General features: G+C 46.8%; 1 protein-coding gene and 1 long non-coding RNA gene across 10 annotated transcripts; one reads left to right on the forward strand and one right to left on the reverse strand.

Annotated features, from left to right (window-relative positions):
* On the forward strand, positions 1 to 27,627 carry FBXO25 (F-box protein 25). 7 transcript variants are annotated; one of them, XM_055569893.1, is made up of 12 exons: positions 10 to 141; positions 310 to 527; positions 10,618 to 10,758; positions 13,257 to 13,360; positions 14,452 to 14,501; positions 17,031 to 17,123; positions 18,806 to 18,899; positions 20,533 to 20,717; positions 21,634 to 21,816; positions 22,950 to 23,093; positions 26,059 to 26,085; positions 26,689 to 27,627. In XM_055569893.1, the coding sequence occupies exons 3-12, from the start codon at positions 10,625 to 10,627 to the stop codon at positions 26,776 to 26,778; spliced, it is 1,104 nt and encodes a 367-aa protein (XP_055425868.1). In that variant the 5' UTR covers positions 10 to 141; positions 310 to 527; positions 10,618 to 10,624; the 3' UTR covers positions 26,779 to 27,627. The 7 variants fall into 7 exon arrangements, with proteins under 7 accessions (XP_055425869.1, XP_055425868.1, XP_055425871.1 ...); XM_055569896.1 differs by having other exon boundaries at positions 21,637 to 21,816; XM_055569894.1 differs by lacking the exon at positions 310 to 527 and having other exon boundaries at positions 1 to 141.
* On the reverse strand, positions 17,038 to 18,739 carry LOC129644301 (uncharacterized). Of its 3 annotated transcripts, XR_008710789.1 has the most exons (4): positions 18,216 to 18,350; positions 17,603 to 17,715; positions 17,304 to 17,433; positions 17,038 to 17,172 (listed from the first exon to the last, which is right to left on the reverse strand). It is a non-coding gene; the product is annotated as an uncharacterized LOC129644301 (long non-coding RNA). The 3 variants fall into 3 exon arrangements; XR_008710790.1 differs by lacking the exons at positions 17,038 to 17,172; positions 18,216 to 18,350 and adding an exon at positions 18,713 to 18,739 and having other exon boundaries at positions 17,296 to 17,433; XR_008710788.1 differs by lacking the exon at positions 17,038 to 17,172 and having other exon boundaries at positions 17,296 to 17,433.

Genomic DNA, 27,627 nt, shown 5'->3' on the forward strand with positions numbered 1-27,627 from the left:
CGCGGCCGGGGGCGGGGCTTTCCCGTGGCGCTCCCGGGTAGGCGGCGGGCAACTTCCGGCAATAAAGCCTGACGCTCCGCCGTCAGGTGCGGGCTGTGGGCTTTTGAGCGCCAGGTGGGGCCAGGATCGTCGGCGCGCTAGGTAAGGAGTGCGATGCTGCGCGCGCCAGGTGGGGACTGTAGGCGTTCGCGTGTCAGGTGGGGACCGAGGCAGCCTTCCGGCCTCAACCCCGCGCCCACCCTTCGCGACACGCAGTCCAGCTTCCTTCACGACCCTGCCCGGTCCTTAACCGCCTCCCGCCCCCGCCAGGTTGGCCGCCTTGCCCACCGCCCCCCGCCCGCCGTCTCCGGGATCCCCGTCCCTCGGCCCGGCGTCTTGTGAGTCCGCCCTCCGGCTCCGCCCTCCCCAGGCCAGACTCGTCCTCCCGGCGTCGGTCGTCTCCCCTCGCTCGGCTGCGGCCCCTCTGCGGTTGCCTTCCTTGTTTTTCTTGAGCTGACGCCTCTGCATTTTGCATCCTTCTCTTCGCGGTAAGCTCCGCTTTGCCCATTCTCCCAGCCCTGGCCTGCTAAGACTCATCTGAAAGGAGTCCTGAGGAACCTTCCTTTCCTGCCTCTCGCAAACCCTTCCCTCCAGCCCTAATCAGAAATAACTCGCGTTCTCTTTTCTTTCCTATTCCACTCCCCCTCTTTCGGGACTGTTTTCCGTTTCCTTATGGCATCTGTGATTATCTCTCAGGCCTTCGTATGGTAAACCCCATTTCTGATTTCCAGCCCTCGATTTACCCCTGCTTGATCTCTCTGGATAAGATTCTTCCACACTTAGAAGCCATATTCATGTTTTATCTGTCAACATTGTTTGGAAGTCTTGTAAGGAAAAGAAAGCAACAGAAAAAGTCAAATGCTTATCAAATGAAGAATCAGTCATTCTTATCTCAGAACAATGGAAATTATTTTCTCAAAATTGATGATGAAAGATAAATACTGGAGAAGAAACTCCTTTGCCAGCTTTTTGTCTAAATACGAAACTGCCTTTTATTTTCGTTGTAACTTGTGCTTGTATAGCAATAGCTGTTGCTCTACAGTTATAGTTTTTATTGTTTTGAAAATCAGTGATTGAGATAAGTACTGTTATTCCATTTACTTTCCATCTGACTTTTAAAAAGCAAGGTATATGTAGCCTTTTTAAACTTATTAGCTGTTTCCTTTCATATGTTTTCCTTGTCTTGTGTTTTATATTTAGATCAACTATTACTTTCAGTTCAGTTGCTCAGTGGTATCCGACTCTTTGCGACCCCATGGACTGCAGCATACCAGGCCTCCCTGTCCATCACCAACTCCCGAAGTTTACTCAAACTCATGTCCACTGAGTCACTGATGCCATCCAACCACCTCATCCTCAGTCGTTCCCTTCTCCCGCCTTCAGTCTTTCTCAGCATCAGGGTCTTTTCTAATGAGTCAGTTCTTTGCATCAGGTGGCCAAAGTATTGGACTTTGAGCTTCAGCATCAGTCCTTCCAGTGAATATTCAGGACTGATTTCCTTTAGAATGGACTGGCTGGATCTCCTTGCAGTCCAAGGGACTCTCAAGAGTCTTTTCCAACACCACAGTTCAAAAGCATCAGTTCTGCGCTCAGCTTTCTTTATAGTCCAACTCTCACATCCATACATGACTAGGAAAAACCATAGCTTTGACTAGACAGACCTTTGTTGGCAAAGTAATGTCTCTGCTTTTTAATAAGCTGTCTAAGTTGGTCATAACTTTTCTTCCAAGGAGCAAACGTCTTTTAATTTCATGGCTGCAGTCACCATCTGCAGTGATTTTGGAGCCCCCCCAAAATAAGATCAGCCACTGTTTCCACTGTTTCCCCATCTATTTGCCATGAAGTGATGGGACCGGATGCCATGATCTTAGTTTTCTGAATGTTGAGTTTTAAGCCAACTTTTTCACTCTCCTCTTTCACTTTCATCAAGAGGCTCTTTAGTTCTTCTTTGCCTTTCTGCTATAAGTTTATGGCATTACTTTAGATCATATCTGATGTATGACATATGAGCCAAAAAAAATAAGGGAAAAAAACCCTGCAGTTTTATGACATCTGTTTTTATACAGTGTCCTGGAATTGCTGTTATAAAAGTGTTGCGATAGAGATGGATGGTGGTATCCAGGAATTGCCGTCATAACAGTGTTGTGCTAGAGATGGATCGTAGATTGAGATTCCATGACTGTAAATCCCAGCTCCACCAACCTTGGGGCCTCAGTTCCTTCATCTGTAAAATACAGATTTAAACTCTTAAAAGGGGATTGTAACATTTCCTGCCTTGTAGGGTAGTGTAAGGACTAAAAGAGATAGTAGAGGTAGATTGGCTAGAGTAATGCCTACACCATACTGAGATCTAGTAAATGTTTGCTTCTGTTATCATTAGTTAACAGAAAGTTAACTTTGTGAAGGAAAGACATTTTTTGGTTACTTCTGATTCGCTTGTGCAGGAGTTTGAGCTGGTAAATGAAGTTCATAAAGTCCTGTTCTGTTGCAGTGCTTCACCTCCATGTCCTGCTGTATAGAACAGACATCAAGGAAAGGTTTACAATAGATAGCCCCATATGCTCTCTGACATTAGTTGGTAAAATGTGCATAATATTGCAGATTGTACCAGCTACTTCACAAGAGTAGCCACACTTTGAGTCGTTACTCTTATACATTTAATAATTTTCAGGAGTAATTTCTAGTTTTTATTTTTGTATTTGGAAATTATAAAAAAAAGTAATTTTAAGTAAATTTGTAAAATGCTAGCAGTTCAGATCTTTTAGTAGAACAGATAGATACATTTCCATACAAGATGATGGGTTGTCATCATTCCAAAACTTTAGTAATACTGTTTTTCAGTATGCAGATTTGTTAGATGTCTCACACTGGGAACATTTTTGAAAATTTGAGAGCTAAGTCTTTCACATTGCTAGTCATGTGTTTTCATATTTTTCTTTTCTGTGATGGCTTTTTTTTGGGGGGAGGGCGGTTTGCTGTTTGTAATCACTGTGGTTCCAGAATCTCTGCTTTAGTTTATGAACTAAAGCATAAAGATTACATTTGAGTATTATATAAGGTTATATATTGTAATAACCTATGATGGAAAAGAATATGAAAAATATGTATATGACTGAATTACTTAGCTATACATCTGCAGCTAACACAACATTGTAAATCAACTATACATCAATTTAAAAAAAAAGGTTATATGCAAGTATAAAGCATAAGTATAAAGATTATTCACATTTATAGGATGGACTATACACATTTGTTTTGAAACAAATCTTTTACTCTGTGTTGAAAATAAAACCTTTGGAAATGTACTATTGTTATTTCCATGGCCCATTTAGCTGCATTTCATTCCCTAGCAGCTGAAAAATTAAGGCCAAATATATTTGTTTCTCACAGAGTTGTTGAAGTCACTGTGATTATCTGTCGAGTTTTGGTAGTTGTAAAGCAATCAATTATCTTACTGGAAACCCCAAGATGACTCTTAACTTTACAGTAGAAACTTGGTGTAAATGTTATAGGGATTGCTTGTGAGGCCTGAATATAAATGCATTAAGTGGTGAGTGGGCATGGTGTTCACAGAGGCAAGTACAATGTGTGTCATAAAGTCTTAAATGATTTTGTTAGCTGAGGTGTCGACAAGAGGTTTCTACGGCTTAAGTAGTTGTTCTTTCTGCCTCTGTTCTCCCCTTCAATTTATCCTTCAGACCCTGGCAAATGATTCTCAAAATAGCTCTGCTCACATTGCTGGATTGCTCGAAACTTTGAATTAATTAGAGAATAAAGTCCAATATCTCTGATAGGCAACATTCTCCTAGTCTCTTTTTCAACATACCTGCCAGCCTTGCTGTAAATTTCTCTATTTCAGCCAGCCTGTTCTGTTTATTCTCAATCATGTCACATGTATTCCTGTCTTCATATTTTTCTCACCCATCATTTCTGTGATTGGTATTTTTTCTTTCCTCTCCATTCATTTAAGGTCTAACCATGCTCCAGGGCTAAGCTCATGTCCTCATTTTTCTTCAGGCATTTCCCAGATGGTTTGCTTTTTACACAGAATTTCTTTTAATCATTCTCTCTTCACTCACTCAGTACAAGAGTGCATTATACATACATACATATATATATATATTTAAATGAGAAACCAAGTTTATTAATTTAACTATACAGAAACTTCTAAATTCTATAAGAAAGGAAAAAACTAAAATAATAAATTTATTAAACCTTTGAGCTTACAAATCATAAAAGAAAAAAAGAAACAAATATTGGGGATAATTCTTCACCTACATTAGGAATCAAATAATATAGGTTAACAATGTCACCATTTCTGTCTTTCACATCAGCAAATTGTGTTCTATAAAAATTGTCACATGGTTAATACATGTTCACCTAAGAAAATAAATATTAAAAATAAAAATATCTCAAAGAAAAAATAATGTACTTGAAATTCAAACATGAAATCACTTAAAATTGAAACATACAGAGGTATTCACTGTTTACATTTTGCTTTATCTGCTTTTAGACTTTTTTCTGTGCGCACACGTATAAACTTCTGCTCAGATGTAGAAATACACAGAAGTATTGCATATATTTTCCTAAAACTTCTTCCACTTAATATACTATGAATATCTCTTTATGATAATAAATATTCACACAATTATTATTTATAGTCACTTACATCCCTGGTGTAATAACATATATTTAACAAAGCCTCTTTTAGATATTTTAATTGTTACAGTTTGTTCCTGTTAAAAAGAATTCTTCAAGGGGCATTTTTCTACATAACATCTCCCCTCCCAGTTTTACTGAGACATTAGTGACATATAGCACTATATATGAAAGTGCCGTGAAAGTGCTGCACTCAATATGCTAGCAAATTTGGAAAACTCAGCAGTGGCCACAGGACTGGAAAAGGTCAGTTTTCATTCCAATCCCAAAGAAAGGCAATGCCAAAGAATGTTCAAACTACCACACAATTGCACTCATCTCACATGCTAGCAAAGTAATGGTCAAATTCTCCAAGCCAGGCTTCAACAGTCCAGGAACCGAGAACTTATAGATGTTCAAGCTGAATTTAGAAAAGGCAGAGGAACCAGAGATCAAGTTGCCAACATCCATTAGATCATAGAAAAAGCAAGAGAATTCCAGAAAAGCGTATACTTCTGCTTTATTGACTACGCCAAAGCCTTGACTGTTTGGATCATAACAAACTGTGGAAAATTCTTCAAGAGATGGGAATACCAGACCACCTGACCTGCCTCCTGAGAAATCTGTATGGAGTTCAAGAAGCAGCAGTTAGAATCGCACATGGAACAACAGACTGGTTCCAAGTTGGGAAAGGAGTAGACAAGTCTGTATTTTGTCACCCTGCTTATTTAACTTATATGCAAAGTACATCATGTGAAACGCTGGGCTGGATGAAGCACAAGCTGGAATCAAGATTGCTGGGAGAAATATTAAGAACCTCAGATGTGCAGATGACACCACCCTTCTGGCAGAAAGTGAAGAGGAACTAAAGAGCCTCTTGATGAAAGTGAAAGAGGAGAGTGAAAAAGCTGACTTAAAGCTAAACATTCAGAAAACTAAGATCATGGCATCTGGTCCCATCACTTCATGGCAAATAGATGGGGAAACAATGGAAACAGTGACAGACTTTATTTTTGGGGGCTCCAAAATCACTGCAGATGGTGACTGCAGCCATGACATTAAAAGATGCTTGTTCCTTGAAAGAAAAGCTGTGGCCAACCTAGAGAGCATGTTACAAAGCAGAGACATTATTTTGCTGACAAAGGTCCATATAGTCAAAGCTAAGATTTTTCCATTAGTCATGTATGGATGTAAGAGTTGGACCATAAAGAAAGCTAAGTGCTGAAGAATTGATGCTTTTGAACTGTGATGTAGGAGAAGACTTGAGAGTCCCTTGGGCTGCAAAGCCAATTGTAAAGGAAATCAGTCCTGTATATTCATTGGAAGGACTGCTGCTGAAGCAGAAGCTCCAATGCTTTAGGTACCTGATGAGAAGAACTGAGTCATTTGAAAAGACCCTGATGCTGGGAAAGATTGAAGGCAGGAAGAGAAGGGGACAACAGAGGATGAGATGGTTGGATGGCATCAGTGACTCAGTGGACATGAGTTTGAGTAAACTTTGGGAGTTGGTGGTGGACAGGGAGGCCTGGAGTGCTGCAGTCCATGGAGTCGCAAAGAGTCGGACACGACTGAGTGACTGAACTGAACTGATAGCATTGTATGTAAGTTTTTTAAATTTTTTATTTTGTATTGGGGTATAGCTGATTCACAATGTTGTGATAGTATCCAGTGAACAGTGACAGTATCAGGTGAACTCAGCCATACATATACATGTATCCATTCTCCCCCAACCCCCGTTCCATCCAGGCTGGCACATAACATTAAGCAGAGTTCCATGTGCTGTACAGTAGGTCCTTGTTAGTTGTCCATTTTTTTTTTTTTTTTTTGAGATTGGAAAACTCTTATATTTTGAGCATTTCTTTTTTTTTTTTTACTTTACAATATTGTATTGGTTTTGCCATACATCAACATGAATCCACCACGGGTGTGCACGTGTTCCCCATCCTGAACCCCCCTCCCTCTTCCCTCCCCGGTTGTCCATTTTAAATATAGCGGAGTGTACATGTCCGTCCCAAACTCCAAAACTCTGTCTTCCCTTTGTTTTCTAAGTCTTTGAGTCTTACTGTTTGTATTATTTCTTTTTAGATTCCACACATCAGGGATGTCATATGATACTTCTCCTTCTTTGACTTAACTTCACTCAGTATGACAATCTCTAGGTCCACCCATGTTGCTACAAATGGAATTATTTCATTCTTTCTAGTGGCTGAGTAATATTCCACTGTATGTATGTACCGCATCTTCTTTATCCAGGCCTCTGTCCATTGCTTCCATGTCTTGGCTGTTGTAAGCACTGCTGCAGTCAACATTCAGGTGCATGTATTTTTTCAGATCATGTTTTTCTCCAAATATATGCCCAGGAGTAGGATTGCAGAATCATATGGTAGCTTTTATTTTCAGTTTTTTAAACCAAATGTTACATGTAGAGCATGATGATCTGATTTACATACATCATGAAATGAGTACCACAGTAGGTTTAGTGAACATCTATTATCTCATATAGATACAACAGTAAAGAAATAGGAAAAAAAAGTATTTTTCCTCATGATGAGAAGTCATAAGATTTACTGTTTTTATAACATTCATATATAATGTACAGCAGTTTTAACTAGCTTGTACAGTACATCCTTAGTACCTGTTTATTCTATAACTGTAAGTCTGTGCATTTTGACTACCTTCATCTGCAATTATGTATAAATGTATTTACATATACTGCATGTGGAGGGGGCTTCCATTTGTTTTTCTCATTTCGTCAAAGGAGTATACTGGTATACCTTTAGGGAAGGGATGCATAATGTAACAACCAGTTCAGTTCAGTCTCTCAGTCATGTCCAACTCTTTGCGACCCTATGGACTGCAGCACACCAGGCCTCCCTGTCCATCACCAACTCCCTGAGCTTGTTCAAACTCATGTCCATTGAGTCAGTGGTGCCATCCAACCATCTCATCCTCTGTCGTCCCCTTGTCTTCCTGCCTTCAATCTTTCCCAGCATCAGGGTCTTTTCAAATGAGTCAGCTCTTCACATCAGGTGGCCAAAGTATTGGACTTTCAGCTTCAGCATCAGTCCTTTCAATGAATATTCAGGACTGATTTCCTTTAGGATGGACTGACTGGATCTCCCTGCTGTCCAAGGGGCTCTCAAGAGTCTTCTCCAACACCACAGTTCAAAAGCACCAATTCTTCTGTGCTCAACTTTCTTTATAGTCCAACTCTCACATCCATACATGACTACTGGAAAAACCATAGCTTTGACTAGACAGACCTTTGTTGGCAAAGTAATGTCTCTGTTTTTTAATAAGCTGTCTAGGTTGGTCATAACTTTTCTTCCATGGGGCAAACATCTTTTAATTTCATGGCTGCAGTCACCATCTGCAGTGATTTTGGAGCCCCCCAAAATAAGGTCAGCCACTGTTTCCACTGTTTGCCCATCTATTTGCCATGAAGTGATGGGACTGGATGCTATGATCTTACTTTTCTGAATGCTGAGTTTTAAGTCAACTTTTTCACTCTCCTCTTTCACTTTCATCAAGAGGCTCTTTAGTTCTTCTTTGCTTTCGGCCATAAGGGTGGTGTCATCTGCATATCTGAGGGTATTGATATTTTTCCCGGCAATCTTGATTCCAGCTTGTGCTTCATCTAGTCCAGCATTTCTCTTGATGTACTCTGCATATAAGTTAAATAAGCAGGGTGACAATATACAGGCTTGACATACTCCTTTCCTGATTTGAAACCAGTCAGTTGTTCCGGGTCCAGTTCTAACTGTTGCTTCTTGACCTGCTTACAGATATTTCAGGAGACAGGTCAGGTGGTCTGGTATTCCCATCTCTTGAAGAATTTTTCCACAGTTTGTTGTGATCCACACAGGCAAGGTTTTGGCATAGTCAGTAAAGCAGAAGTAGATGTTTTTCTGGAAGTCTCTTGCGTTTTTGATGATGCACTGGATGTTGGATGCTGGCAATTGGATCTCTGGTTTCTCTGCCTTTTCCAGCTTGAGCATGTGGAGGTTCACGGTTCACGTACTGTTGAAGCCTGGCTTGGAGAATTTTGAATATTACTTTGATAGCATGTGAGATGAGTGCAGTTGTTTAGTAGTTTGAGCATTCTTTGGCATTGCCTTTCTTTGGGATTGGAACAATACATTTAGTCTGTGTTTATATATTTGTCATTGAAGAAATCGTATCTTGGACCTATTGGCAATATTCTGTATGGTTGCCATTTGATTCTTCTAAAATTCAGTTTAAATATGATATTGAAAGATACTTTGGCAATTGTCAGAGTGGTCCTAACAGACATTTTTCTCTTGTTTGTGTTTTATCTGGATTGACTGGACACGGGTGGCGGCTTTTGCATTTCAGGGTGATCTGTGGTTGTGAAACAAGAGTGTAATATGAGCTTTATTGATGTACTGTTGAGATTTAAGTAATTGTTTTTAATTATTTTCTAAAGCAAGGATTTAAATAATATATGACTAAAAAAGATGTGTTCTGATGAATTAGTTTAACAAGGTTTTGAGATCCTCTTGGTATGGTGGAAAATTACTTCATACGTTTCATGTTGGGCACTTGTACTTAACTCAGGAATATTGTTGAAGGCTTATCATTTCTCTCTGAAATATTTTTGTCTTTTTTAAGCCTGTATAAATGCCTATTTAATAGCTTATTTTTTGTGAGTTATATTAAATATATTTGGGAGATGGTATTTAAACACTTTAATCTCCTGTGTACTCTGTGATATGATGTGTGATATTAGGGAAATACCCCAGATTTAGTTTGGACATGAGGTTAGTATAACACAGTTACTCTATTGAAACTTTCTGTTGGATTATGAAATACCTTTTGTACAGCTGAATACAATGTATACTTTTAAGTTCTTACCGTACTGGCTTCTTTATCACACTTACTTCTCTGTCGATGGTTTCTTTCTTGAATCCATTCTTGTCTTGCCTTCCCACTTCCACTACATCTGTGGCTCTTCCTTTTTGGTGTCCTTTCTTGGCTCCTCTTCATCTGCCTGTCCCTTAGATGTCAGTGAGTCTTAGAGCGTGTGGCTTGACTCTCTCCTTGCCCTACTCTGTCTGGTCTCTGTCTGAGAGATGGTTCCTGTGGTCATGTCTGGATGCTGATGGTTTTCCTACCTTACTCTCTTGCCTCACCCTCTCCTCTGAGTCATGGATCTGCTTGTGTTTCATTCATTCTTCCATTCATTCAGTGATTGGTGAGCTCCCTGTGTGCCTGGCATCGTTCCAGGTATTGGGATACAGAGTTGAACAAGACATGGTATTTTCTTGAGAAAGGCAGGCAGCAGCCATGTAATTTCAGAGGACACTTATTACTGGGAAGACACGAGGTGCTGGCAGAGAGACTGAGTAGCCTGAGGTCTTTGGGAAGCTCAGATCTGGTTGAGTCGCCTCTCTGCAGAGGTCCTTTGTTGGCCACTCTGTGTCCTCAGAGTGCAGTCCAGCTCCTTTGAGCCATTTGCAGCGGTGGCCTCTTTGTTCTCATGTCAGGTACTCCCCGCTCCTCCCCTTACGTGGTCAGCCTCACCAAACTCGACTGTGTGCAGGGCTGAGCGTCAGTGTCTTGTGTCCTTTGCTTCTAACTTCTGAGTGGATTTTCTGTTTAGTGTCATTTCCCCCGTTCTTCCTTACTCTCTGACTGCTTGTTCTTCAGGTGTGACCTGGGATGTCAGCCCTAGGACACCTTTCATGACACATGCAGGATTGGGCTAGTAAAGCCACCAGTCCTCATCTGTCTGACCCTGTTAGGACAACTGAGGTACTGTGTTATCTTCACTGTATTATCTTTGTGGGTAGCCGGCATGTAAGGCACATATAGACATTTAAATAGGATTGTATTCATTAAAATTAATGAACACATGTTCTAAATGAAAAGAACCATATCAGTTACACATTTTTAACATAAAGTAACCATGTTTTATAGGTGAACTATGCCATTTTTGGGCCAGGACTGGAGATCTCCTGGATGGAGTTGGATGAAAACTGAAGACGGCTGGAAAAGATGTGATGCGTGGAGCCAGGAACTTGAGGGGGAGAACAGCCAGTGTGACATAGGACATGGCATGTGAGTCTAGCTCAGCAGAGCCACGGCGTGTCCCATCCAACATTGATGTCACATCTGCTGAAGCCCCGTGACTTACCAATTGGCTGAGAATCGCCCCCAGACAGGCTGGTGTGAGGAGACAAGTTATTAGCCAGAGTCTCAGCCTGGTGGAGTGCCTGGTGCCCACACACAGATGCTGCTGTCTTCTTTTTATTTAAAGCGTTTACTCCTTACAGCTTTCTGAGAGATAGGTGGTGGTGTTATTAACCTCCCATTATAGCTGATGATGGGGAAGGGAATGGCGACCCACTCCAGTATTCTTGCCTGGAAAACCCCACGGACAGAGGAGCCTGGCAGGCTACAGTCCATGGGGTCACAAAGAATCAGACACGACTGAAGCGATTAAACATGCACGTATAGCTGAGGAAGGAGAAGAAACGGAAAGACGCAGTGCTGGTGGCCTACGTCTGAAGCCCATAATAATGGCTTGCACCAGACGGGAGAGGTTTCTGTTGGAGGCCTGAATGGCGCTGTGACTTTGCTGGGGGCTGAAGTGACACATCTCATTGCTCTGCGGGTCCCAGCGTGCGGCCTCACCTGTGTGGTTCAGGGTGCAGCTTCACCCCAGGGCTGCCTTCCTCCTGGCGGGAGAAGGGAGGAGGGAGACGCCTGTCCCCACCTCATGAAGAAGGGAGGAGGGAGACGCCTGTCCCCACCTCACGAGCTGGTGTGTGAGCGGCAGGGGCAGGGGCCGTGGTCCTCTCCAGATGAAGTGGGTGGTTGCAGACACAGGAGCAGGCTGGCGGGCCGTGGCGTGTCACTCACCGTCTGTGTAACGTGTCCTGCAGCGTTTGGGGAGTGGGAGGTCTGGGGACCTCTTCCTCCAGAGAGTCACAGGTCTTGGCGTGGATCATACTGCATATCTTGATCTCACATTGACCTAACTCTCAACTGTGTATTTTGAACGGACAGCATAAGTGCATAGGTGTCTGTGCTTTCTCCTGTACGTTTGTCCCCGGACCTCCCTCCGTTCAGATGAGGGGCAGTCTGGTGGCCTGGCCCGCCCAGGGCAGAGTGTGGCAGAGCACACGTGGGCGTGTCTCCCCAGTGCCCCTCACTGCTCTCGGCCAGCCAGACGTGTGTCTGAGCCTGCCTCTCCGGGGGCGGGGCGTGGAGGGGGTTGCCGGGCAGCTCCCTCATCCCCCGTGCTGGGTTCCGCTTCTCTGATGTCTTTCTGGGGAGCAGTGTGGTTCCGCTCCTCCTGGATACCTCTGTGATTGTCATTAGCAAAGCTGTTCAGGTTCGAGAGCGTCTGCCTTTAGTGCTTGAATCAGTGACAGCAAACTCGTGTGTGACTAGGTATGAGATACAGACAGGACCATCCGATCTCTATGATTGGTGTTGTTTAGCGCCTGTCACTGGATGTTCAGTTGTTTGTGTTGGGTGTGTGCTCTTTTGCCTGTCTTGATGATTTACAGTTCTTGCCAGTGTTTAAGTCTGTTCTGACAGTGATGAATGCATTCATTTGGCAAATTCAGCTGTTTTTATTAAAAGTGAATTCGGGTTAGTGGATGGCGCCTGTGTACAATTTTCTTGTCAGAGAGTGGTGGCGAGGAAGCCAGCGGTGTGACCTCCTTGGTTTTGAGCCTCGGTGTTTGGACCTCTGCTGGCCAGAATCTCCAGGGAGCCCCTCTTTGCCACCAGCTGGAAAGCTGTCCAGGGTCAGTGTGCTGAGAGTAACCATTGTGTGCGTCTTCACTTTGGAAGGGGGTGGGCTACGTTTTGCCTAGTCTTTTTTTTTTTAAACTACAAGGAAGATTTTTTTTTTCCCTAAAGAAAGTGTTTTCAAATTGTTTAGTTATCACCTTATGATTTTATTATCTTGTTTCATCCGAAAGAAAAAAAATGGGAAAGCTTTAAATTACATGTATTTCAGTGGATAAAAGACATGTTTTACCTCATCTGGCTTCAGTTAAAGGCCTTAATAGGCAGCATTATTTGATTGATGCTTCGTAAGAATAGTTCTGGTTGAGTCTCTAGTTCTGGTTGAGTCTCTGGGGACGTGGGCACAAGTAGAAATGTTGGGTGTTTCCTCAGCATTGGATCAGGGAGACAGCAGATCATTAGTATCAGGTACTTTTTTCCAGTGTATCGATTATAAATATAAGTTTTAAAGTCTGAAATGACCTTGGTTGAGCATGTCAAAATCCTTAGGAGATTCTAAAACATGTACATCAGTTCCTGATGCAACTTTCTGATAAGAATCAGGATAAACCTCAGATTTCTCAGAACAAACAAAAAACTTAGATATTAGCCTTGTAATTTCAAACGTGTGGTTTATTGCTTTGAAAATTAAGTGATTGCCTCCAGATTTTAACATGATTTTTATTTTGGGCTCCTGAATTGTAAAAGTATTTATTGTCCAAATAAACCAAAATTTATTTATTTATTTTACAAAAGAAAATCCGAATGAAGAAATCCTTGTAAAAATATTTTAATAAAATGTATCTTTGTTTCAGTATCTTAAATAGTGAAGATGAAGAAATATTCAGTAATGAAGAGCACGAATATGCATCCAAAAAAAGGAAAAAGGACCATTTTAGAAATGACACAAATACTCAGTGTAAGATCATTTTCGTTAATCATCTCATGATGTTTGCTTGTGGACTGTTTTGATAAATTGCATTGTGTTGACAGTGCTTTTCTAGGGCAGAAATGCTGATCCAGTTACATAAGCAATAGTGTGTCCGGAGGTCAGACTTGGTCAGAGTCTTGCAGCTCTGCCGTTTGCTTGACTAAGTCATCAGTAAGATTTACAGCAATGAAATAAAAGACAGGAAAACCCACAGAACAGCCTGTCTGAATGTTGAATTATGTGTGTTTAGTCGCTATGTCCTACTCCTTGCGAGCCTGCCCAGGCTCTTCTGCCCATGGAATTCTCCAGGCAATAATACTGGAGCAGGTTGCCATTTCCTCCTGCAGGGGATCTTCCCAACCCAGGGATTGAACCCTGAATGTGTCTCCTGCCCTTGCAGGTGGATTTTTTACCACTGAGTCACAGTAGCGGTCCTGAATTCAGGTCTGTTCACTCCCAAGCAGTGAGGCTGACCTTTACAGGCCTTGATACTGCTTTGGTGCAGGGGACACTGCTGCTTCGGAACAGGAGATAGTTGTGGTCAGAGCTGGAGCCTGTAGGCAGGGTGGGTGGGGGCCTGGAGATGGGGCAGCTCTGAGAGGGCGCCTGTGCATGTGCTCAGCCCTGAGTCACTGAGGGCCTGTTAGTGTGATCAGTCGTGCGCCCCCTGGAGGCTCCCATGGACAGTGTAGTCTCGATCCTTGAAGCTCTGGGACAGGAGTTACGTGGAAAGTGTATTTAAATGGAATACCATATAGGGACAATGAAAGAGGAAAAGAATTTTTATTAAGGTATATACAAAATGCATATTTATAGGCATTTATGTTTGGAGATGGCTGAATTCGCTGGTGACACTATTTTCTTCTAAGTCACCAAGACATGGCCGTGCCATGACATCTTTCACGCGAAGACGTTTCAGCACTTTGTAAACTGATGTTGGGACGCGAAGCATGTGGCCGAGTCAGGGGGTCTCCTGTCCACACGGCAGCAGACAGCATTACACGTGCAGCTTTTGAAGCTCCTCAAAATCCTCATTTGGTAAAGAGTCACCAGATGTTAAAAACAAATTTTTATCCTAGGTTTTTATCGTGAAAACTGGATCTATGTCCATAAAGAAAGCACAAGAGAAGTAAGTATTCTGTTATAAATAAGAGTATATTTTGTATTGTTTCTGTTGGTTGTGTGATGTCACGTTAATTGTTTCTTTTGCAATATCAAATCAGTGTCCAAATTCTGATGAGTGAAAGCTTTACGAGGGTCTTTCAGACAGTGTTTGCATGTGCATGAGTGTGTGTGTGCGCCTGTGTGGTGTATGTGCCTGTGTGTGTGTGGTGAGTGTGCGTGTGTGCGCCTGTGTGGTGTATGTGCCTGTGTGTGTGTGTGGTGAGTGTGCGTGTGTGTGCGTATGTGGTGTATGTGCCTGTGTGTGTGTGTGTGGTGTGAGTCTGCGTGTGTGTGCCTGTGTGGTATATGTGCCTGTGCGTGTGTGGTGAATGTGCGTGTGTGGTTTATGTGCCTGAATGTGCGTGTGTGTGCGTGTGTGGTGAACGTGCGTGTGTGCATGTGTGTGGTGTGAGTGTGTGTGGTGTGAGTGTGTGTGTGTCTCTGTGTGGTGAATGTGTGTGTGTGTGTGTGTGGTGAATTTGCGTGTGTGTGGTGTATGTGCCTGTGTGTGTGTGTGTGTGTGTGGTGTGAGTGTGTGTGTGTGTGGTGCATGTCAGTGCCCCGTACAGATCTGATTCAGCTCAGGGCTGTTTCAGAACAAGTGTGGGCCCACAGGTGCTTTGATATTTCTCCCTGCCCTCCCTGAGCTGTTCACAGGGAGCTGCTGTTGCTGGTGGGGCTGTTTCTTGGCCCCTGTGTGTTCTGGGAGGGTGGGAACAGCTTGTAAACCCTCATTTATTTGTAGAGTAGTGAAGGTGGTGTTGGTAGTTAAGTTGGAATCTGCAAAGAGCATGCAGTTCAAGCCCTGCCATCGCCCTTTCTTGGCGGAAGGTCTGGTCTGTTCACATCAGGTGTCTGTTTCCTTTTTCTCTGCTTGGTATCTGGGGAAGCTTGCTTCCATCTGTAACCTGAAAGACCCTTTTGCTTTTGCCTTATTTTGTGACAATTGGGGGAAATGATTTGGGAGGAGTTGTTTAGCATGTGTTTAGACTATGTTAGCGTGAGTGAAGTGTTCTGGCAGTGTTGGTAGTGGATGTTCTGAAACCAGCCGCATTTCCTAGAAGCTTAAGGGTTAGATCCTGAGACAGGGAGTTACTCTGAGCTGTTTGGCAGTAGCTGCTGTTGTTAAATGGATGTGCCGCCGGGAGGACCTGTGTGAGCTCATGAAAGACTCCGAGACAGAGGAGGGTCCTGCTTTGGTGCACACGAGGCAGCAGGGGAGGGGCCGCGAGGCCTCAGACGGCGCTGGGTCCACGGGGCAGGGGTGCAGGCAGGCGTCGGGAGGGCCCCCCTCCATGGAGCATTGCACCTTTGGTCTTCTCCTCTGGGCCCACCAAGTGTCTGCTGCCCGGGAGGGGTCTGTCACACCAGTGTCTGGATGCTGTTCACTGAGAGAGAGAAACATTACCGGCTGTGATGGGTTTCATGTTATGACCGAAGCTCCCTGCACAGCTCCCAGGGAAACATTCTGCAGCTAGTGGTGTTGAGCATTTGCGACGAGTGTGTCTTGCTGACTTCTCGAGGCTGCTGCGGTTTGGGGTTGTGTCTTGTGTCGGAGACAAGGCGTCCCCTGTGCCTCCCGCCCCACTGGGCCTGCTCCTGTCTCTGTTTGAAACACGTCTCCTCATGTTTTCTGTGATTATTCACATGCTTTATCCTCACAGTGCTGAACTGAAAACCTCTCTGTGTTCTAAGTGTTTAAAAACAGAGATAGAGTTTAAAATGTCTTCTGAAACCTAGGGTTCAAATCTGTACAGCACTTACTATAGAACATGGGGCGTATCATTAAGGAAAAACATCTGAAATAGCAGTGTTTCTGGTAATGAAAAAAAAAGTCACGTTTCCTTTGTGGTCTTTGACTATTGAACCCGTGAGCCTTATTACCACATGCTTGGGTTTTGGGGTGCTCGGCCCCCTGTTCCCAGCCTGAACACTGCCCATTGTCACATCCCATTGCCTCCAGCCCTTTCCACCTAAACACTAGTATTCAAACCTCCTGCCCCACTCAGGTGCGTCTCGGCCTTGATCCTGAGTGGCTGGACAAACACAGGACTGCCTGCAGAGGAATTGAGTGGCAACATGTGTGTTCATAGAAGATGCCTTTTTATAGTGGCCAAGCATGATTTATGTATTTGTAGTTGCACAGGCTAGAATACATCTGGTTATTTTGTTATTTTAGGCTTAATTTGGGCCTCCCCAAATGCATGTCAACAAAAGAAATTGACAAGTATTTAATCAGTATTTATCTTTGTATCTACAGTGGTGTAGAGTGTCAATGCATATACATAATTGATTATACATAAATGACAGATTTAGAATGGCTTTAATTTTACTCTAAAATTAAATCTAAATATGGAATAAATTATAGTGAAAATGAATATCCTTTGTGAAAATTAAAAAAAAAGAACTTGCACAGACTAATTCCCGTTAGCTGTCCGTTCATTTTGCCTGGTTGGCTGATTTGAGGTATCGTAACTTGTGTCTGTTTTTCCAGAGACACGGCTACTGTACTTTGGGAGAAGCTTTTAATCGCTTAGATTTCTCAAGTGCGATCCAGGACATCCGAAGGTTCAATTATGTGGTCAGGGTGAGTATTCATTTCAGAGCCACCAGAGGACACGTGGAGTGGTTGCGCCCTAAAGATTATCATGTCACATGTTTAAGATCCTTTTGGCAGCTGCGTAAAGCTGTGCTTGTTCCTGGTGGAGAACCATGGGATGGGGGCTGGGGGTCAGGAGGAGGAGGATTGAAGCTCCCTCCAGCCCACCTCATGTGTCACGTTGGAGACAGACGGAGAAGCAGGAGTTTCTCTCAGGGTTTCTTGCCCGGTGGTTTCATACGCATTTTCTACTTTGTTTTTCCCAGAGCATGAGCCCTGCTCGATAGAGGGGAGCAAGCTAGTGGAGAGAAGGGAATTGATACAAAACAGAGCTGCATAGAAGCCTTATTGTGTTAATGATACATTTTTAGAAGAAATTTTTACCTTTTCCTGCATTCAGAAAATAAGGGATCTCACTATATATTCCATTTATTGTTTGTTTTTATTTGCCTAGCAAGTTTACTCACCTGACTGTCCTAAGCCAAGAGTAAGTGATGAGTCATGAAACTGTTAGTTGGGATTTTTAACAGTGCCACGAGGCTGTGGTACGTACTCCCCGTAGCGGCCTGTAGAAGTGCTCCTGCAAGGACAGAGCGCTGGATGGTTACGTGACCCCAGCCGGGCTGGGGTGTGGTTTCTGTAATCACTGCAGCACAGGACACATGTGTGTAGACGCACTAGAATTAGCGGCGTGATCCTCCCCAGCAGTTAGCGTGTGATTGTCATGTTTGTTGTTCTGGCCTCCACAGTCAACACAGTATGTGAGTGTGTGCGTGTGTGCGAGAGTGTGTGAGTTGGCACTTTCTCTCCTCCCTCTGCAACTGACAGAGGCAGCAGGGAGGGCTGGAGAGGAGGGATGAAGAATCCCTTTTCAGAGACACAGGAGCAGATGTGATCTGGGTTCTGGAATGTGTTCGTGGCTCACCCAGAGGGGCTCAGATTGCTCAGGAACAGTACGGGCCTCAGTGAACGGGTGTGTGCAGGCACGGGTCTGACCAGCACCACAGACAGGCGTGGCCACAGTGAGGGCCTGCATGGGCACAGCAGTCACAGGACGTGAGGCGGTGGGGATGGGCTGACCTGGGGCTCCTGATGCGGTGTGCACAGAGCTAGGCGTGGGTCACTGGAGACTCCTACAGATGAGCGGTGTTTGTGATGACCGGTGTCCCTGACGTGCGGAGGGGAGGGGCAGCTCTGTGTCTGAGAAGCTGGCCCTGCTGCCATGTCCCTCTGGGTCCTCCCCGCTGGCCTCCCTGCCGGCCACCAGGACTGCTCCTCCCTCAGAGCCGAGGAGGGATGCAATGGCTTCCATGTGCTGAGAGCAGCCAGCCTCTGACGGAGGGGGGGCCTGGGAGGCAGGTGGATATCGGGCCCGGATGGACCTGCAGGAATGGTGGGAGGGCAGCACTGGCAAGGAAGCTGGAGGGACAGACAGAGGGACAGATGTGCTGGGGGGCCATCAGGGAAGGCCTGGCTCATGTGAGGCTGGAGCGATCAGAGGAGGGGGCACAGAGTGCAGCAGGGGTGGCCAGGACGCCGACCAGGGCTGGAGGGTGGAGGTTGAGCAGCAGCCCTACCTGTATCCTTTGCTTTCTTCTCGGGTCACTGGGGTGGGGAGGTGGGCTTCCCTTCAGAGGCGATGCTCACCTGTAACCCCTCCCCCTCTCAAGCTGTTGCAGCTGATTGCAAAGTCCCAGCTGACCTCGCTGAGTGGTGTGGCCCAGAAGAACTACTTCAACATCCTGGATAAGATCGTTCAGAAGGGTAAGGCGAGCACTGGCGTTTTTACTGATCTCAGTCTTAGTTAGAAACTTAGTACAAGGAGATTGGATTTTTCCTTCATTTATCCCTAGTATTAATGGTGTCAGATAATGTGATGGGCTCAGGTTGGCCTCTTGGTACTTGATGTTCTTGGTGGTGGTCTTTAAAAGGTGCTTTTGGACCCAGAAGAATATATTGTGATGAGAAAGACAGGTTGGGGGCACACCGTGAGGCAGGTGGGATCTTGGTTCCCCCACCAGGGATTGAACCCATGCTTCCTGCAGTGGAAGTGCAGTCTTAACCACCGGGCTGGCAGGGAAGTCCCTGAGAAAGTAATCCCTGAGTTTTAAACGGACGCATTCTCCTTCATGGTTAACTACTCATAGCTCACTTTTGCTATATAGTGATTCTGTAATTAGCAAGGTTGTGACTTACTTCTTATGCATCAGACAAGCCTGTAATTTTCTTCTTAACTTAATGTTTGTCTTGATTAGTTAATGGCCAATAATAAATGGAACTTTAAGAGTTTATGCATGTATATGCCATTTTAACTATCAGTTCTCTTTATGATTAAGTATAAAAGAAAGTAGAGATGGTTTTAAAGACAAAATTGTAGACTCAACCACAAATACACCATCAGACAGCATTTGGAAGTTTTCGAATCTCATCATACTTGTGATACCTCAAAAATGATGCCACTTTGGATATGCAGTGAAATTAGATCATTATTTTCCTTTTGTGGTGAAATATACCTAAAATACCATCTTTCCTGTGCATCTTCAGTGCACAGCTCAGTGGCACTGAGCGGTCACATCGCTGTGGCTGTGGCCACCACAGCGGAGACACGCTGTCTGCAGAACTGACACACTCATTGCTGTGGCTGTGGCCACCACAGCGGAGACACGCTGTCCACAGAACTGACACACTTATCGCTGTGGCTGTGGCCACCACAGCGGCGACACGCTGTCCGCAGAACTGACACACTGTCCCCATACACACTAACGCCGCCTCCCCAGCACCCGCTATCTGTGTGCTCTGTGAATTTGACTATTCCAAGGACCTCATCAGGAGCATCAAACAACACTTGTCCATCTGTGACTGGTTCTTATCATAAGGTCTTCAGGTTTCATGTGACACACATCAGCATTTCTGCCCTGTTTAAGGCTGAGTGACACTCCCCTGTGTGTATAAGTCACATCCTGTTAACCTGGGTTGTGAAAGCATCATTTTGCTTCCTTTCTTTTGTGGCTGTGCTGGGTCCTCGTTGCCGCCCGGGTCTTTCTCTGGTTACAGAGAGTGGGGGCTCCTCTGTAGTCGTGGTGCACGGGCTTCTCATCGTGGCGGCTCCTCTTGTTGTCGAGCACAGGCTCTAGGGCTCTCAGGCCTCAGTAGTTGCAGCTCATGGGCTCAGTAGTTGCGGCTCCCAGGCTCTGGAGCACGGGCTTCATAGTTGTGGCTCACAGGCTTAGTTGCTCTGAGGCATGTGGAATCTTCCTGGATCCAGGAGCAAACCCGTGGCTCTCCTGCATGGGCAGATGGATCCTTCACTGAGCCCCCAGGGAAGCCCGAAAGCAGGTCATTTTTAACAATGGCGGCTGACGGTATTGTTGGATTGTTTTGTTTTTGTTTATTCCAGTTCTCGGTGACCACCAAAACCCTCGCCTGATCAAGGATCTTCTCCAAGACCTCAGCTCCACCCTGTGCATTCTGATCCGAGGAGTAGGGAAGTCCGTGCTGGTGGGAAACATCAACATCTGGATTTGCCGATTAGAGACCGTTCTCCGCTGGCAGCAGCAGCTGCAGAATCTTCAGATGACGGAGGTATGTGCTTTCTGGCCTGCAAGTGAGTCTGCTGTTACATCACAGAAGCCATTGCTACTTCTGAGTGTATGTGGAAGACTATCACAGCTTTTCCAAAGGCTTTTTCTCTTTACATTTCCTGAGTACATATTAGACTGTCGTAAGATGGATTTAGGCCAGAAGACTCTTTAATGGCTTACAGGTGTCATTGGAAAGACAATGGGGATGGTAATTATTAAAAACAGCTGGTCCTGTGGGTGATGAGGTGGTAAATTAATTGACCTTGACAGCAGATTAGATACTTGAGACTAGAAGGACATTCAGTAGATGAAGACTGCACCGTATAGTGGTGACTGTTGACCTGCTGTTGCTTCTCGGGGTTGGTGTTTTCATCTCATTTCTTGCTGTCTTTGATGTTTTGTGTTTATTCTGATAACTGGTTTCACCAAGAGAAATGTTGACCCCGTTCACTAAAGTGTCTTACGCTGTGTTTGGTTTATCTCTGGTTGGGTTCAGAGGTCACCTTGGGCCATGTATTTGTTGTGTAAATGCGCGATTTATAGGGAGTGATGATTCCCTAGTTAAGGCCCTGCAGTTAGCAGGGGTGCTCTGACATTCCATGTCCAGGCAGCCTCATTCCCGTGTCAGGGGCTTGTGCTGTGAGGGCCACTTGCCTGTAAGACACTTACATGCGGGGTGTGTCTGCTTTCCAGACCGTGACCAGGACATGTGCCCCAGATGCCACTGTCCCCAAGTCCCTGGTGTGCAGTGGCGCCACATCACCTGCGAACTCTGGGACTAGGGTGTCAGTGTCCGGGCCCAGGTTCAGCCAGGGCCGCTGCAGGGTGTCATCTGGGAGGAGTGGGGAGGAGGGAGACGTCACTGTGACCGATGAGCTCCTGCGTTCCCGCTGGAGTAAGTGTGCGGGCCCTCCCAGCAGGTGGACAGTGGCCTGACGCTCAGCGACCTTCCTGTGCACATGCTCAGCAACATCCTGTACAGGTTCTCAGATGGGTGGGACATCGTCACCCTGGGTCAGGTGACCCCGACACTGTCCGCGCTCAGCGAGGACCGGCAGCTGTGGAAGAAGCTCTGCCAGTACCACTTTGGGGAGAAGCAGGTGAGTGGGGGTTGTGGCCCTGATGGCCGAGCCTGGCCGCTTCAGGGAGTGGACTAGAATCACTATGGGAAAGCCTGCTTTTCATGGGGAGAAAGCCCTAATTTTAAAAACGATCTGGAACAGAGCAGCAGAACCAGGGCAGTTTCTTCCTGTCAAGGACGGGCCATAAGTCTTTCCTGTAACTGGAGGCCCCTCTCCAGGCGGCATGTCCCCTCGGAGACTCACGGGTAGGCACCTGCTCCCTGCACCTTGCCCTCCCAGGATGCCTCCCAAGGGGCCAGCCTTGGGTTCTGGTGGATGCTGTGTGTCTCCACTTATCGCTGCCCCTCCCTGCCACCCGTGCGCTGCGTGGTTTTTGGAGCACAGCACCGCCAGCTGGGTGCCCATGATACACACAGCAGCGTGCAGGGCCAAAGCAGACACAGTCTTGCCCCAGGGAGGACCAGATGTCATGTGTCTCCTCAGACACAGGCTTGCAGACCTGAGGGGTCATGTATCCATCCAGGAGAAAGTCAGGTGGTGGAGGCAGCAAGCAGGTTCCTGCCTGAATCAGAGGGTGAGGATTGGGCACAGCCAGGCCGTGGGGCCACCATGGTTGCCTTCTCCTGGGGGCAAGGGGCTCACGAGCAGAGGGTAACATCATGAGGAACTGTGAAGATGCTGCTGCCTCGGGCAGCCCCTGGCCACGCCCAAGCCCGCCTGCTCAGCGTCCCATCCTTGCCTGTTCCTCTGAGGGTGTGGTCGCTGCCCTGTAGGGTGTGAGGTGCCGCCTCCTGCCATCTCTGGGGCCCGAGACACTGAGCATCTGTTCATGTGCTTGTTGCCTGCTTGTGTGTCTCTCCAAATCCTTTGCCCATTTTGTATTTGGATACTTTCTGCATTCTGGTTACCAGTCCCTGTCAGACTCGAGAGCATGTAACTTATTTTTAGCTTAATAGACATCATGGACATCACTCCAGATAAAAACCTTTAAGTCTGTTGAACAGCTGCATGGTATTCCATTGTATAGATTCAGCTCAAATTTAATTTCACATAATTGAATGTTTCCTGCAGCGTGTTGCCTTTTACAGTTGTTGTGCAGATGACGTTGCTATGAAAGTCATCTGCTTCTGAACAGAAGTCTGTTTGTCTAGTTTTGTAGACACTTGATCCTTTCAGAAAAAGGCCATGTGGAGTGGAAGCTGATGTATTTTGCGCTTCAGAAGCACTACCCCACCAAGGAGCAGTATGGAGACACCCTGCACTTCTGCCGGCACTGCAGCATCCTCTTCTGGAAGGTAGGATAGTACCTGTGCTCCTGGAGAGACATACTGTCCAGCTGAGAGTAGTGAGTGATGACATGATGGCGTCTCCCCAGGGACTGCCCACCTGAATGTAGAGTGTGATATTATGGCGTCTCCCCAGGGATGTCCACCCGGGTGTAGAGTGTGATGACATGACGGCGTCTCCCCGGGGACTGGGGCCAGGGGCAGGTTCACCAAAGCAGAACTGTGGTTGGACCTGAAATTGGGGCCACCCAACCTCGTCTGGTGCGGGATGGTAGGGCATGATCTGGTCCCTGGCCGTAAGCACGCTGACTGTGCTGTGGCCCGAGTCCTGGCGGGCTGCTTCCCGCTGTTCTCATGGCTCACAGCCTGAGAGGAGGGTCGGGATCCCCGCCTCTTCTGGAAGTCAAGGGAGGCCACTCCCAACCCCCATTTTCCACACTTGGCCTTAGCTCCACTGTCAGGACCCCAGCAATGGTGCCTCCAGGGGCTTTCCTCACAGCACAGCCCTGGAGCAGAGGAGAGGCCCATGAAAGCGCCCGGGCTCCTCTTGTTTTTTTGAGCTGAACTTAGCATGTCTGGTCCTTGTGGAGACTGAGCTGTGTCCGCAGTTGTCAGGCCCATCCTCTTCCTCTCTGGTCCCTTCCTCTCCTGTCCAGACTCTGATAAAAACAAGTTTCAGCGGGAGGTACGGGTGCTTCTGTTCACCTCCTCTTAGAAAGACCATTTCCGTAGTTTGCCTTGAGTCTGAATTTGTTTAATGTTGTGAAATTTCAATGGGCAGGAGGGTGACAGGCGGTCTGCCCCTGCTGCTCGGGGTCCTCCCTTGGGGCCACGGGGCCACGTGCCTTCTGCCTGGTCTGAAGCACCGTGGCTGTTTTTTGTTTTCTGTTTATCTGTAATTTGTTGGCTGGATTATGAGGCAAACTCTAAACTGCTGAAAAACAAATGACTACTTTAAATTGTTTTCATTTCAGGTTATATACATGATAACGTGGGCTTTTTTTTACCTGTACCCCCGTGGTTGTACGGTGGGAGTCCCCGTGTTAACAAGGCTTTACTGCTGGTGCTGCAGGGGGCCAGCCGGAGACCACTTTATTTCTGACTTGTTTTGGAGTCTGGCATGGCTTGTTCTGCACAGTTAACAAGAGGAAAGGTGTTGCACGGCTGCAGTGGTGGTTCTGTGGAACCTCCTCCTCCAGGCCAGGGGCACCTCACGCTCAGTCTTGCCAGGGTGCTAGCGGGACATGGGTGAACCAGTCCGCCACAGCACACAGAGGGTAGTCCCAGACATGTGGCAGCTTCAGGCCTGAGTCAGCGGATGAGATGATCTGGTCGCTGCTCTGAACGACGCTTCCCCCGAGCCGAAGGTTTATTCCAGAGACACTGGGAGCAGTGGTGTGTCCCCCTGGGACAGAAGTCTCATCTTTGCATGTGGCAGACTGTCTTAGACCATCTGAGGACGCTGTTTCTGATGTAGTGAACAGAGAAACACCCTTGCTACTTTCTGTGTTGGCATACAGAATGTTCAGGTGAAGTATCAAGAAATAGGGGCATTCTGGATTTTTAAAAATTGAGAGGTAATTTTTTGGGTTTCCAGAAGAATTTGCCTACAGATTCTTTTGTTTATGAAAATTGAGAACAAGTGTCTTGCTGGCCTTTGGCTCTGAAATGTTCTTCACAGTCTTGCCTTGAAGGCCGAGTGCCTTGACCTCTATGCAGCCTTGGGGACTGGCTCTGTCCATCTGTGGGGTCACATGGCAGCTTTTTCTCCCAGAGGCCCTTCCACTTTCTTCTGAGTCTATGGGTGGACATTTAAAGAAAAAACGAGTGTCTGGAATTTGTGGTGGACCCTGCTGCCTGTGTCAGCGCCTGAGCAAGCTCCCCGGCTGGCCACCGCACCCCCACACACAGCTTGGCCCCCGCAGGCCTCAGCCCAGTTTCGTGGTGCCTCTGTGAGGGCAGGCCTGCTGCGTGGAGGCTGCATGGTGCTCAGCCCCATGTGGGGCGATACCCCACTGTGCCCATGCTGCCCGTGTCCCACCAGACCTGTCCTCTTCCACACACATAGGCTGGGGCTCTGCCGCGAGCTCATGCTGCTGCCCCAAATGCCCCAAGCCATCCTGTCTGACCTGGCTTCAATCTCTGGACACTGTGTCAGTTTTTCTGCTTTGCTTTGGGGGAACGTCGGCAAGGTGAAAGGAGGTCTTGGAGTTGCACACAGGCCCAGCTCAGGCCTGTCTGCCTTCCGTGGGGTGGCCCTCCTGTGAGGCCACTGTGCTCACCCCATCCTCTAGCTGCTTTTCAGGAACTTCAGCTAAAGCCAGGTGTGGAGTGGGCTGGAAGCCAGACAGAGTGAATGCAGTCAAAGGCAGGGATCGGGACTGTGTGTCCACTGCCAGGCCCACACTGCAGTGTGCAGCGGGGGCCGGGAGGCCGCTGGTCCCAGCCTGTGCCGACAGCCAGCCCCACAGATCCCTGGGCTGTGGTGAGGAGTGGGGCAGCCAGCTGGTGGCGAGAGGGGCAAGTTGGTGCTGACCTCGAGTTGAAAACCGTGGGTGAGCAGGAAGGAGCTGGCTCCTGTGGAACCTACATTATTCACTTAATTCCACCGAGCTGACTCAGAGGGAGTGAGTGGGCTTCAGGGAAACCTAGAAACATTGCAGTATGACCTGCTGCTCTGCATGTTCTCAGTGAAGTCGTGACGGTCATTTGGATCTGCTCTCTCACCAGCTGTGGGCCCGAGACTGGAGGAGGTGGAAGCCAGGTCGGCCCCAGATGGCCTGTGGGTCTTCTGGCTTCCAGCTGCTGCGTGGGGCCTCGGGGGCAGCTCTCCCCTCGGTTTCACTGCCCAGTGATGTTGGTTGTTTTCATAAATGATTCATGTTCAGCCTGAGTCCTGGTGTGGCCTGGCTCTTCCTAACCCTGTTTTCCCTTTTTTCCTCCCTTTACTGCTCTCCTCCTCCGCCACCTCCAGGACTGCCGCCTTGCTTTATTACTCGAGGTACCTCCTCTATGCCTGCGTCTGTGCGCGTCCCCTGTCTGGGGCTGGACCAATGAGGCTGCAGCCTCTGTTGACGTGTGACTGCCCTTCCTACTTGGCCACCATCAGGGTCCCGCGAGCTGCCATTAGACCAGGGGTGTAGGCTTGGCTGTGTTGGGAGGGGGGGGCGGTCCTGTCTCCAGACACTGGCCTAACTGGCCCCCAGGTCCTGAGGCTGTTCTGTCTGCTGACACAAGTGAGCCCTGGGTGTTTCTGCCATGGGGTGTGGTGCTGGGCCCTCGGGTGACCGTGGGTGGGTAGTGCCCAGAGCAGTTCCAGAGTGGATCCTGACCCACCGCCGGGGGAGAGGGCAGCATGACCAGGGCGGGGTTGGGGGTGGGGAGGAGGGAAGCGCAGGCTCCTCCCGGCCCCCTGACTCAGGGCCACCTGTGCCCCATGCACTGGCAGAGAAACTCGCCCTGCTGAGCAGCCACGTGTTCCTAATTCTTGCTTGCTGTCCACATACCTGTGTGGTGGGGTCCAGGTGCATTTAAGTGAATGCCTGGTGACTTCTGAGCTGGCTTCCCTCCCAGCACGTGCGGTAACGCCCTGCCCCTCCCACAGGACTCGGGCCACCCCTGCACGGCCGCCGACCCGGACAGCTGCTTTACACCTGTGTCCCCGCAGCACTTCATCGACCTTTTCAAGTACTGAGGGCCTGGCCGGGCCCACCATGACATGGAGTCTGCGTTGGAGGCAACGTGAAAAGGGCCTGTGGGCAGGGCGCCTGTGGCTTCCACCTCTGAAACCGGGTCAGGGAACCCCAGCAAAATCCACCTTTGAAATAGGGTCAAGGAACCCCAGCAAAATCATTTCTGCTTCTCTTTAAAAAATTCTTCTAAGCACATTAAAATTTGGAACTTTGTGTATTTGTAAATATGGTTCAAAAAGAGTGTGTTTTCAGCACCACATCCTGTGCTGAACTGACACTAACAGCCAAGAAGACTGCCTCTTAACTCAAATGATGGTTTCCCGATTTTGTAGTGACTGGGGTGAGGGCAAATCACGGATCCTTGTAATGACATTGTACAGAATATTTATTTTTCTTAAGATGTATATTAACAGTTTTGGTTGTGTCTGCACGAGTCTTCTCAGATACAGAAGGATCCAGGGAAGTATGTGCCTGTCTCCTGGATGGTCAGCAGTGGGTTGTGAACTGTGCAGATGACTGAGACCCACAAGGGCCTGAGTCTGGGGCTGTGGTCCTGGGCTTGTGCCCAACGCTGACAGGCAGGGCCCTGACCTGGGGGAGCCTGGTGTGGCCTGCACCACACTGCTTGGAATCCTCTTCTAGCAAAGTAATAAATCATGTTTGTCTACCTATTTTAACTTTGTCAATTTTGCATCTTACTGAAAAAAGTAGTGTCAATGATTTTGATAATCATGTATTGAAACCTCTCAAAGATCATTTTATTTTAAAAATATTGCATGTACATTTTAGAAAATTTTGAAAATAAAGGTTTATAAAAGAATAAAACTGGTGCATAACCCTGGCACCCAGAA

The sequence above is a fragment of the Bubalus kerabau genome, chromosome 2 (assembly GCF_029407905.1).
Source record: "Bubalus kerabau isolate K-KA32 ecotype Philippines breed swamp buffalo chromosome 2, PCC_UOA_SB_1v2, whole genome shotgun sequence".
NCBI lineage: Eukaryota > Metazoa > Chordata > Mammalia > Artiodactyla > Bovidae > Bubalus > Bubalus kerabau.